Source organism: Corythoichthys intestinalis, chromosome 7, assembly GCF_030265065.1.
Source record: "Corythoichthys intestinalis isolate RoL2023-P3 chromosome 7, ASM3026506v1, whole genome shotgun sequence".
NCBI classification, from domain to species: domain Eukaryota; kingdom Metazoa; phylum Chordata; class Actinopteri; order Syngnathiformes; family Syngnathidae; genus Corythoichthys; species Corythoichthys intestinalis.
In genome coordinates, this window is record NC_080401.1 from 52982887 (window position 1) to 52996063 (window position 13177).

The 13177-nt window shown below is 38.0% G+C and overlaps 1 protein-coding gene across 3 annotated transcripts in view; it reads right to left on the minus strand.

Moving 5' to 3' along the window:
* sema6bb (sema domain, transmembrane domain (TM), and cytoplasmic domain, (semaphorin) 6Bb) overlaps positions 1 to 13177 on the minus strand; it is a 541651-nt gene that overhangs the window by 187043 nt on the left and 341431 nt on the right. For all 3 annotated transcript variants that reach the window (XM_057840421.1, XM_057840419.1, XM_057840420.1), the window contains exon 8: positions 7934 to 8032. In XM_057840421.1, coding sequence (XP_057696404.1) covers positions 7934 to 8032 — 99 coding nt within the window. The remainder of the gene's footprint in view (positions 1 to 7933; positions 8033 to 13177) is intronic.

Genomic DNA, 13177 nt, shown 5'->3' on the forward strand with positions numbered 1-13177 from the left:
CAGATGACTGACAGTCTCAAAAAAGATAACAATTAAACGGCCAGGGCCGTCGCACCACTCAGAAGTGCAGTGAGCAGCGTGGGTAACGGTTAAATGTTAACATGGAAGATGGTTGGCCCTCTGGGTGGGGAATTCAATTTAAAAAAGAATATAGATGGAACAACTCTTCACTTCAGTGTTGCAACTGTTCAATTTTGCACATCAGATATTTTAAAGAAAAAGTCTTAGCCAAAATTATTTTATTTTGTTTTTCAAAATATCTACATTTCAGAATATTGTATTTTCTATTTTTGAGCAGAATTCTAGCTTTGTGTATGCTAATGTTCCTATTGTTGAAAGCACAAAAGTGTGTAATAAACAACTAGAACATTTATATTTTGCATGTTGTTTTCTTACTGTACCGAAAATGAACCGAACCGTGACCTCAAAACCGAGGTACGTACCGAACCGAGATTTTTGTGTACCGTTACACTCCTAGTATTTAGCCTGCCTGGTTGTGTCACTCATGTGATGTGCTGCGACCCCCCAACTCACCCACTAGTCTAGTGTCCCCTCCAGTCTCCCCATTGCTTGTTTTGAGACACATACAGTATTATTTGTCTTCTTATCTCAGCAAGAGAGAATATGCAATGTTGTTTTAGCCTTTAAAGGTCTGTGCTGAGTGCAAAATGTAACTTGTAGCGTTAGCTTAGCATTCACTTTCACGTTAGATTTGGCTATTGCTAACGGCGAGCGTCCTCCAAAACTGTTGTACAACTTGTTTTAGGGCTGTCAAACGAATAAAAGTTTTAATCGAGTTAATCACAGCTTAAAAACTAATTAATCGTAATTAATCGCAATTCAAACCATCTCTAAAATATGCCATATTTTTCTGTAAATTATTGTTGGAATGGAAAGATAAGACAAGACGGATATATACATTTAACATACTATACATAAGTACTGTATTTGTTTATTATAACAATCAATCCACACGATGGCATTATCATTAATATTCTGTTAAAGTGATCCATGGATAGACAGACTTGTAGTTCTTAAAAGATAAATGTTAGTACAAGTTATAGAAATTTTAAATTAAAACCCCTCTTAATGTTTTCGTTTTAATAAAATTTGTACAATTTTCAATCAAAAAATAAACTACCGGTAATTGCTCGCCATTGTTGATGTCAATAATTACACAATGCTCATGGTGCTGAAACCCATAAAATCAGTCGCACCCAAGCGCCAGCAGAGGGCGACAAAACACCAAAAAACACAAGTAACAAGTGGACATGACACTGTGCTGTCATTTTAATCTGTTTGAGCGGGGCATGTGCGTTAATTGCGTCAAATATTTTAACGTGATTAATTTAAAAAATAATTACCGCCCGTTAATGCGAAAAATTTTGACAGGCCTACTTGTTTTTACATACAGTTCATGGCGTCCAGCCGGGTATAACTAATTAAAAATAATATAGCCTACCGTTTTCCTGCTGGGTGTGTATTATCACGTGACAGATTTGTAGATACTACAATATTTGCTCGTCTGCCGATGTTCATTGGAAACCTTTTCTTACTTATTTTTGGAGTGAAACTTTCAAATTTTACACGCAAAAATATTGAGTTAACGTCGATTAAAACTAGACAAAATTAGTCTTGAGTTTTCGTCAACAAAAACTAGACGAAGACAAACACATTTTGAAATGACTAAACTATGACTAAGACTGACAAGTATTATCCTCCAAAAGACGAAAACTAAGACCAAAATCAAAATGGCTGCCAAAAACAACACTGACTGCGTTCTAACGCTGGATTTAGGTGGGGAAAGGACGAAAGTTCTACTACATACAAGCAGGTAGGAGTGTCTCAAGAGTGATTTGGCTGAGGATTCAAGGTAATTATTATATAATATAGCCCCATGCATGCGCTTTGAAAAGTGCATGGTAAAAATTAGCGTAACTTTAGCTCAAAATATTTATGTAAAATGAATGAAACTGCCCGTTTTTTTCTCCTTTTAATCAATAATTTAGACTGTTTTATGTTCATATCTATAGAAATTCAAGGATGTACGCATTTATCTACAAGAATTTTTCAACTGAAAAAGCTCTTTGTTTCATTCATTATAAAGACTGAAGTCAATGCAAACGCTTTTGCGCGAATTCTGCAAGGATAGCAGAGCAACAAGAGACAAAAAGTTTTGTTTGAGGAGGGGAAAAAATGGGAGGCTACCAGGATATACAGAATAAACATTGGCCCAGTTTACACTTGCTGGCGTGACTCGTCAGCGCTAATGGGTTTGGGCGGGGTGAGGGGTTTAGCCACACTAAGCCACATGTTGCTAACCGTCATATGCTATTGTTTAACCACAATTGGATTAATTACCTTATTACTATTCATCCTTTACACAGCAGCTGGAAACAGAAATGTGTTTTAATCCATCTGCAGGTGAACGGGAGATTGTTTGATGATTTTACAACACAGTGCGGGTGTGCGCTTAAAAAACACTGCCGCATTTGTCCACCAGCGTCACTAAAATCGACCAAAGCTGAAAAGTTACCGTGTTGCTTCAAATCTCGTTATACTCTGTACAATGTAGGGCTGCAGCTATCGAATATTTTAGTAATCGAGTAATCGACTGAAAATTCTATCAATTAATCGAGTAATCGGATAAAACATTTTTTAAGTAAAGAGCAATTATTAATATACATGAGAAAACAAGACATTTCTTCTAATATTAAACCATTTTCAGTCAATCAATGTCTTTATTTTCGATATACATTGTTGAAAACAGCCAACAATTGCATCTCAGATGTGACAAGAATAAATAGACTAATTCACTGCTTTTACTTAAAAAACTTCTAGATCTTAGAAAAAAATACAAAAATTACCTAAAAATGTCATTACGCTTGATAACACACATCACTTAAAAGTTAGGTGTTTTTCCCATGTGTTTCAATAGAATTTCCATTTGTGTCAAGCTATTTTTAAGTAATACTTATGTTTTACGTTAGTCTAAACTGTAAGTCCTGATAGGATTTTGAGTTTTTGCAGCGTTCAAAATAGGGCTGCAGCTATCGAATATTTTAGTAGTCGATTAATCGATAGACTAGTTAGTTCGAATAATCGAGTAATCGGATAAGGAACATGAAAAATTAAAATACCTGAGCTGAGCCTCAAACGGTATATATATATATATATATATATTTTTTTTTTTTAATGAGGATGTATGTGAGCAATTGGCTAACTTACAAAGGTCTGCTAGCTTAAATGCTATAAAATGCTAAAGTTTTTTTTTTTTTTTTTTTTTTTTTTTACAATGCTCTTAAATGATTCAGACACATATTCCCACAAAAAACTGCTAAATATACCTATAAACTAAATTATGAATGCATTAAAAACATTAGCTCAAACAAAAACTTTGCTTACGTTGGTCTTAACAGGGAGCAGTTGGATTCAGCCATGTGAAAAGAGGCAGTCTAGAGGGCAATGTGTCCACCCTAATTAATAAAACTAAATGCAAACACTTTCAAAATAAACCATTACAAAACCGTTTTAATTAAAGGAATACTCGAGGCAACAAAATTTAATTCGAATATTTTTTTCTAATCGAATACTCGGGTTAATCGATGAATCTTTGCAGCACTAGTACAATGACAATACTTTCTTTTCTGTTCTGTTTTTTATTTTTTATTTTTTTATTCTATTGTAATGATATCAACGTTTCTTTTGTGTTTCCGTCAGTTTGATTGGATCATTACCTCATCAATCGAAGTATTGATCCAGATTGGTGTATTGTGACACCACTATCTTCCAAAGCTTAACTAAACTACAGTTATCTTCCAATTTAAACCTTGCAAAGATGTGAGGGTACAGTAACACAGCAGGCGTTGTTGCGTTAAGACGCAGCTATAAATAAAGCATTAGCTAGCATTGCTAACTACCCCCTGAGGGAAGAAAATAGCGAGGCGATCAGGTGCGTCGCATGCAGTTGTCAGAAGTTGACAGAAAACGAACGGGCCCCGCTGCCGTTTGAAATGTGAGGCATGAAAAATGATTTGCCAGAGCGAGTCTTTGATAATCAAAGTATTTCGGCTTTGATCCAACACTTAATATGCTAACGCCAGCCAAGTCGATGACTCACATTTAAGAGCCGTCTCTTAGGTTTGAAGTTGCGACTTAGCGGAGCAGAGGTGGCTTTGGGAAGCCGAATCAGCTACACGCTGATAGATTGAGGTAAGATGAAGAACTGTTTGACTAACGGGAAGCGAAGGAAAATAATTAGAGGGCAAATTGGCAAAGTCGGGTCAGTCAACACTTATTAGCAGAACCTTGTTGGCTTCATATTTTGTCCTAGATGATTTTCATTTTTTTACTCAAAGCAAATCAGAGGAATAAATGAATCACATCGTCACATGAGCCATTTCATTCTACGCCTCTTCAACATCTGCTGACACAAACATCAAGTAATCACTGAATGTGTTAAGTGTTGAGTCCGAATGGGAATCTCAGATGTCTCTGAGATAGTCCTGAAAAATTTTGGTATTTTTCATCTTTTGTGGCTCTTGCACGCACTTATAGCGACCAATGAGGTACTCTAACATGACCTTAGCAGCGCCAAACTGTGTTCCACATGTTAGCCGTGAAGGAATAGTATCTTTTCTCGTATTTACTGTTTGACTGTTTGTATTACTTTAACGTATCCAATATAAAATGAATCATAGCTTAAGGAAAACAAGTTAAATATATTTGACATAGGGCATAAGAGATACATGACGCTTTCTCACCACGGAAGCCCAACGCGTGACTAAGCATGATTGACGCTGACTACCAGGTGATAGGCAAGACATCTACAAGCCCGAGTCTGCACCACCAACTCCCGCAATCAGTTCTTCTGGACAGTCCAGAACAAATGGCGGGACATCCTGTCTTGACAAAGAAAATCTGATGAGGAGGAACCCGCGACAGAGAAGTGAACACTCAGCACTCACGTGGCACTAAGGTAGCAAAATCCACAAGCCTCATTGCCCTGACAACAGTAACTCCTGAGTCCTCCTGGCCAATTCACAAACAGACAAGAATCCTAAATAACGCCCAAACACACCCTTCTTCCTGCCCACAGTCCACCCCGCGAGAGCCTTTAAAAAGCTTGAATGTTGAACTACTCGTTGTCATTTTTTCTCGGGAATCTTTTGTTGACTTGTGAGATGGTGACCCTGGAACCAGTCTGGCTCCTTGCCTGGGTCTGTTGCTGTTTTGCCTTGCAAAAAACACAAAATGGCAAAGTCCAAACACAAATGCAATCACAAAAATGAAGTGTACCACGAATACGAACGTAACCCCAACCCCAACCTAACCTACATCCAAAATTTGATGAAGCCAGCATGGATGACAGGCAAAACAGTCATTGGCCACCGTTTCTCACAGAAAAACACACGTGTCTCTTCATCTGATCCTTCCGAGCGAATCTTTGATCACAGATCATTGTCGATCTGAATAAATTGTCAAATTGTGTTTGAAGCCTTTTTCCAGCTTTCAAAATGGAGTCAGTACAAGGGGGTAAGACAAAGGTGAACGTGCGGAGTTTAGCCTTTTGGCCAGGTTGTCGGAGTTCCGCCGGCCCGGGTCATTGGAGCTGCGCCAGCGCGGGTCTGACAGAACCCCGACAACTAGGGTTGTTCCGATCATGTTTTTTTGCACCCGATCCGATCCCAATCGTTTTAGTTTGAGTATCTGCCGATCCCGATATTTCCCGATCCGATTGCTTTTTTTTTTTGCTCCCGATTCAATTCCAATCAGATTATTTTTCCCGATCATATATATTTTGGCAATGCATTAAGAAAAAAATGAATAAAACTCGGACGAATATATACATTCAACATACAGTACATAAGTACTGTATTTGTTTATTATGACAATAAATCCTCAAGATGGCATTTACATTATTAACATTCTTTCTGTGAGAGGGATCCACGGATAGAAAGACTTGTGACTTTGTATATTGTGACTAAATATTGCCATCTAATGGATTTGTTGAGCTTTCAGTAAATGATACTGTAGCCATGCCCAAATGCATGATGGGAAGTGGAACCATGAGTGTGTGTAGTGCTACCAATTGATATATCTTCTCTGCGTTGGGAAATAACATAAGGTTTTAACAAAAACATCAATTGCTACCTTGCTTCCCCACATTGCTTCCCATGATCTTTCTAATCGTAGGGGGAGGGATTGTAAGGCTTTAGCCAATTAAAAAAAGGCTCCGAAGGCTGCCAAAATCCACTCTACTCATTTTACGCTGCCTTTTATCTCTCTATATAGGTAAAATAGCACCATTACAGATTGAGCGCGACAATGCGTGAGTGGGTCGTGCAGCGCATGCATTAATTGCGTTAAATATTTTAACGTGATACATTTTTTAAAAAATTAAATACTGCCGTTATCGGGATAAATTTGATAACCCTACCTTAAGCCTAAACTAAAGACTCTGGATGAGTGTAACATCTTATGTGTGTCACGTTAAATACAATTAGAAAACGATTTAATTAAAAAATATATATATATTAAAATAAGGCATGGCCGATATTTTTTTGCCGATTCTGATACTTTGAAAATGACGTGATCGGACCCGATCGGGACATCTCGACCGACAACCCTGTCAGGGATCCAAGGTTTGCATAGGGACGGTAGGGACAAAAACTACCCACTTTTCAGGATGCTCAAATTGTCCCCACTAACTTTTAAGCAAACTTATTTGCGTTGTATAATAACTTCAGTTATACGCTGTAGGTCATTTGGATTGTCGTTCCATGTTTTAAATGTGAATTATTTTCATTATGTTCAGATTTACATGTATCTCTTTTCACTTGCTGAATGTGCCGGTCCACTTTTTCCCTTTCTAAACGCACATTTGATTGGCTGATGACTTGATCCCCACCATGTACACACACGCACGCACACATTAGATATTAGAAGTTTTTATTCAGCCAGCAGCAGCAGCCACTGTACGACATGTAAAAAGACGTAAAAGTGGGGAAAACACACCACTAATTTTGCTACTGAAAGTCCGACCTGCATCAGAGCAAGCATAACATGAAACTGTGTGAACTTGCTAACCTGCAAAACTCGAGTAGGTAGCTTCGTAGAGAGAAGTGTCCTCCTTTACGTGTTTTCTACTGTCAACATTTACGAAACTGTGAGAATTGTAGTGATCAGAGTTTTACCCCCTTCTCCCCAATTTTACTCTTTATTTTATGTATGTGGTCTTAAACAAGCCCACAGGAGCTTTCATTTTTTTTTTTGTTGAGTTTGGCTGTGCCTGTGGTGTTTTACCTGAAGGACGGCTCCATTTTTATTTTATTTTTTGTTATTCCCTGACAAAGAAGGTTTTTCAGTTATATTTAATTTCTTTATTTAGACAATGTTGAGTGGTCTTAAGACAAATGTTTATTTTTTTTGCATTCCTGGGTAGGTCAGAGATGATTACCAAGCCTGTATTTATTTGTGTATGTTAATATAATTTATGTTCAAATAATGCAAATTAAATTTGCTCATAAAATCCGGACATTTTTTTCAAAATGTTTTTTTTTTTTTTTTTTTTTTTAAACAAAGGTTTGAATTAAACTGTGCAGGCTGAACCAATACACATAAAAGTATAAGTCAATAAAGATTTATTTTGCATTGATCATTAAGATGTCCCGTCCCCAGCAAAAAGTGTACATGCAGGTTATGCCAAATCATCCCTACCAATGTAAAGACCAAACCTACGCTCTTGCAGGGATCGTTAAGGGGAAATGATCCAAAACCATACAAATTTAGCAGCTTGACAACAAGCATGGAAACAACAACTGTTAAAGATCAGTGGGTGAAGGCGGTATGATGTCAGACAAACAATGAACATGTCACCTGAGCCGACAGGTTAATTGCGGGTTAACCGATAAGACTTTTACCGGTGACTTACCGTGTAGTTGGCGCAGAGAGGGTTGAAGGCGTTGGTGCCGCACACAAACAAGCCACCCGGCCTACTGAGGAGAACCTTCATGAAATTTCGGCATTCATCCTGTTGAGAAATAAAGAGAATGATGCTTAAGAAAATAATTCAGGTAAGTGGAGTCCATTTTGCTTGCATTTTAAATCATATGAAATTTTCAGTCAATTAAGTTTTTATATGGGGGTCGGGTAAGTGGAGGCGAGTCTGACAAGGATACATTGAGAAGTACTGAACAGATAAGTATGACTTGATGGCAACAAAGTTTCACTTTTCAGAGAGAAAATGGCGCTGCTCTGTAAATTTGACGGTTACAAAATACAGTGGGGCAAATAAGTATGTAATCAACCACTAATTGTGCAAGTTCTCCCACTTGAAAATATTAGAGAGGCCTGTAATTGTCCTCATGGGTAAACCTCAACCATGAGAGACAGAATGTGAAAAAAAAAAACAGAAAATCACAGTTTGATTTTTAAAGAATTTATTTGCAAATCATGGTGGAAAATAAGTATTTAATCAATACCAAAAGTTCATCTCAATATCATTATTTTTATATTTTAGTAGTCGATTAATCGATGGACTAGTTAGTTCGAATAATCGAGTAATCGGATAAGGAACATGAAAAATTAAAATACCTGAGCTAAGCCTCAAACGGTATAATTTTGTTATTTTCAATGTGACCGGCATTGTCAGATTGAGCAGTGAGGAAGAAAGTGGTCGAGCGAGAGAGGGAGCGAGAGAGTAGAGAAAGTGCGCAGTTAGCGCAGGCTCAAGTGCTGCGTCCCCCACATGGTTTTGTGAATAAAAGTACCCACAAAAAGCCATCCAACGTCTCTCGGTGTTTATATGTACGCCACCGTTTTCCTCAGGAGGAAATCGGACGAACCGAGCCAACCGACGACAACGAGCCAGCATGAATCGCCGGTCCATAGCACCGCCAAATACCAAGAAGGGCGAATTGGTAACGCAGGCATTTAATGGAGCCGCACTATTTAATGGAATAAGCAGTGGCATCTCTTCCACAACTGTTATAACTATTGTGGCAAGCGACATGGGGAAGAATAACTGGAGATGATCTTTTTCTTAACACCATGTATTGTACTCAGCGCAGAGAAGATATACAATTTGCAGAAACCACTGTGACTCATGGTTGCTCAAATTCCCATCATGAATTTGGGCAGTTAAGAACATTTAAGTCGCTACAGTATCATTTAGTGAACACACAACAAAAATAATATTCCTATCTCTCAAAAATAAAATAATGTTCACTAAAAGAAAAGCACTCAATGCAAAGAGATCTGGCATTCCCAATCAAAATAGCTATGCAAAATAATACTCTATTCAAACATTAAGTTTAACTCAACAAATACACTTGATGGCAATATTTAGTCACAATATACAAACTATCAAAATTACTATAACTTGTACTCACATTTTTCTTTTAAGAATTACAAGTCTTTCTATCCGTGGATCCCTTTCACAGAAAGAATGTTAATGTTAATGCCGTCTTGTGGATTTATTGTTATAATAAACAAATACAGTACTTATGTACAGCATGTTGAATGTATACATCCGTCTTATCTTATCTTTCCATTCCAACAATAATTCACAGAAAAATATGGCATATTTTAGAGATGGTTGAAATTGCGATTAATTACGATTAATTACGATTAATTAATTTTTAAGCTGTGATTAACTCGATTAGAAATTTTAATCGTTTGACAGCCCTACTGGAAAAATTTAAAAAATTTTACACATCATCACCTTGCCCAAATGCAGATTAGAATTTGTGCCCAGTAAGTAGTGCGTCAATTTGTTCAATCTTTCCCAAACGAACAGCACTTGAGATGTAGGACTCTTGTTTGTGACTGTTGCTTTCGAAGATCTAACTTTGAGAGCACAACAAAAAATGCTGATCACACATGCACAAACAAGTCTGTGCCGCCATGTACGTCAACAGCAAGCTGGCTCGCGCAGGAAGGCATGCGGGTGGGGGAAGAAGCGCTGCCACTCCAAAATGTGTCGCTTGGTAACTTACACCTCGCACTGACACCACACACCGATATCGAACGTGTGCTCACACTTAGTTTATTTTTTTGTTTAACTGCTGAAAGGCAGAAGCCCCACCAGAACACAAGGTTTTATGGGGATCGCTGATGTTAAGACTAGGGCTGTCAAACGATTAAAATTTTTAATCGAGTTAATTACAGCTTAAAAATTAATTAATCGTAATTAATCGCAATTAATCGCAATTCAAACCATCTATAAAATATGCCATATTTTTCTGTAAATTATATATCTATTCTGTAAAATAAACTGTTGGAATGGAAAGATAAGACACAAGATGGATATATACATTCAACATACGGTACATAAGGACTGTAGTGGGCATTTCACTCTACTGTCATTTAAATCTGTCTATGCTGTCCTCACTCCGAAGCGTCTACTTTTTCCAAAGCTAGACAGCTAGTGAACGACGCCTTAATAATTAGACTTCTTCCTTTTTCATCTGATTTATTAATGTAATGGCCTCAAACCATTGTCCTCTTTAGACCGTCGTAAAACTACAAAATAAAAGTACACGAGCATTACATTAGCAACAACGTTAGCTTAGCACGCTATACAGGTTCACTAAACATAAACAAAAAGCGTCTCATACAAAAAATATAACATTTCGCTTACTAACATAATATGTACATTCTTTACAACAACCATACTTACGGACAAATCTTCTCCAAGGATCATATAAGCACAACATTACAACGTAGGCGTCAGCCCGAGACGTCGTGCAGCCATAATGAACTGGCAAGCAAACAATAAACCATGTCGCAAAGCGACCACAAGAGTTCGCTGTTGGACAGCACAAAAAGCCTTGCTGTAAAACTTACCAAAAGGCAGAATACTTTCTGAGCGGGACATGTGCGTTAATTGCGTCAAATATTTTAACGTGATTAATTTAAAAAATTAATTACCGCGCGTTAACGCGATAATTTTGACAGCCCTAGTTAAGACCCTTTTTGTTTTTCGCTTCGACGGCCAGAAATTCGAAATATAATCGATCTATGGTGGCTGTGAAGGCTTCCAAACAAATAGCAAAATTACACATTTTGTATATAAAGCAACCACACTGCATTGCTAATACACAAGTTCAATGGCTAACAGTTAGCCTGTGTTGTCAACCTTTTAATCATTTAACTCATTGACTGCCACTGAGGGTGCTAGACATTTAATCCATTTTTACTGGAAGAGACTGGCAGCAATTGCTTGCTGCCAACCATCCCAGTATTTGTATTGACTTTTGGGCATGTATTGAAATATGTACTATTTTCAAACCCCAAAAAAACTTCAAAGTACAATATTCAAGGATAGTACAGCCTTGAACAGGTCATAAATTCATGGCATCAATGTTTTGATTGATTTTATTTTTTAAAAGCATAGAAAGTTTATTCAAATTACTCAGACCAAACTGGTTTGGTGCTAATGATGGCAAAAGTGGTAAACTGCATTCCAAAAGTTTAGTACTAACTAGGGATGGGACGATACACTTACAGTGGGGCAAATAAGTATTTAGTCAACCACCAATTGTGCAAGTTCTCCTACTTGAAAAGATTTGAGAGGACTGTAATTGTCAACATTGGAAACCTCAACCATGAGAGACAGAATGTGGGAAAAAAAAGAAAGAAAATCACATTGTTTGAGTTTTAAAAAATTTATTTCCAAATTAGAGTAGAAAATAAGTATTTAGTCACCGACAAACAAGCAAGATTTCTGGCTATCAAAGAGGTCTAACTTCTTCTAATGAGGTCTAACGAGGCTCCAGTCTTTACCTGTATTAATGGCACCTGTTTTAACTCATTATCGGTATAAAAGACACCTGTCCAAAATCTCAGTCAGTCAACTCCACTATGGCCAAGACCAAAGAGCTGTCAAAGGACACCAGAGACAAAATTGTAGACCTGCACCAGGTTGGGAAGACTTAATCTGCAATAGGTAAAATACTTGGTGTAAAGAAATCAACTGTGGGAGCAATTATTAGAAAATGGAAGACATACAAGACCACTGATAATCTCCCTCGATCTGGCGCTTCATGCAAGATCTCACCCCGTGGCGTCAAAATGACAAGAACGGTGAGCAAAAATCCCAGAACCACACGGGGGGACCTAGTGAATGACCTACAGAGAGCTGGGACCACAGTAACAAAGGCTACTATCAGTAACACAATGCACCGCCAAGGACTCAAATCCTGCACTGCCAGACGTTTTCCCCTGCTGAAGAAAGTACAGGTCCAGGGCGGTTCGCTCGAGAGCATTTGGATGATCCAGAAGACGACTGGGAGAACGTGTTATGGTCAGATGAAACCAAAATAGAACTTTTTGGTAGAAACACAGGTTCTCGTGTTCGGAGGAGAAAGAATACTGAATTGCATCCAAAGAACACCATACCCACTGTGAAGCATGGTGGTGGAAACATCATGCTTTAGGGCTGTTTTTCTGCAACAACACCAGGACGACTGCTTTGTGTAAAGGAAAGAATGAATGGGGGCATGTATCAAGAGATTTTAAGTGAAAACCTCCTTCCATCAGCAAGGGCATTGAAGATGAGACGTGGCTGGGTCTTTCAGCATGACAATGATCCCAAACACACAGCCAGACAACAAAGGAGTGGCTTCGTAAGAAGCATTTCAAGGTCCTGGAGTGGCCCAGCAAGTCTCCAGCTCTCAACCCCATAGAAAATCTGTGGAGGGAGTTGAAAGTCCGTGTTGCCCAACGACAGCCCCAAAATATCACTGCTCTAGAGGAGATCTGCACGGAGGAATGTGCCAAAATACCAGCAACAGTGTGTGAAAAGCTTGTGAAGAGTTACAGAAAACGTTTGGCCTCTGTTATTGCCAACAAAGGGGGCATAACAAAGTATTGAGATGAACTTTTGGTATTGACCAAATACTTATTTTCCACCATGATTTGCAAATAAATTCTTTAAAAATCAAACAATGTAATTTTCTGGGTTTTTTTCCCACATTCTGTCTCTCATGGTTGAGGTTTACCCATGTTGACAATTACAGGCCTCTCTAAAATTTTCAAGTGGGAGAACCTGCACAATTAGTGGTTGACTAAATACTTATTTGCCCCACTGTAAACTCACAATACAATGCCCATCAATACGGCAGTGTCACGATCCGATACGTCACGATCTGATATAATAAAATATTAGGGCTGG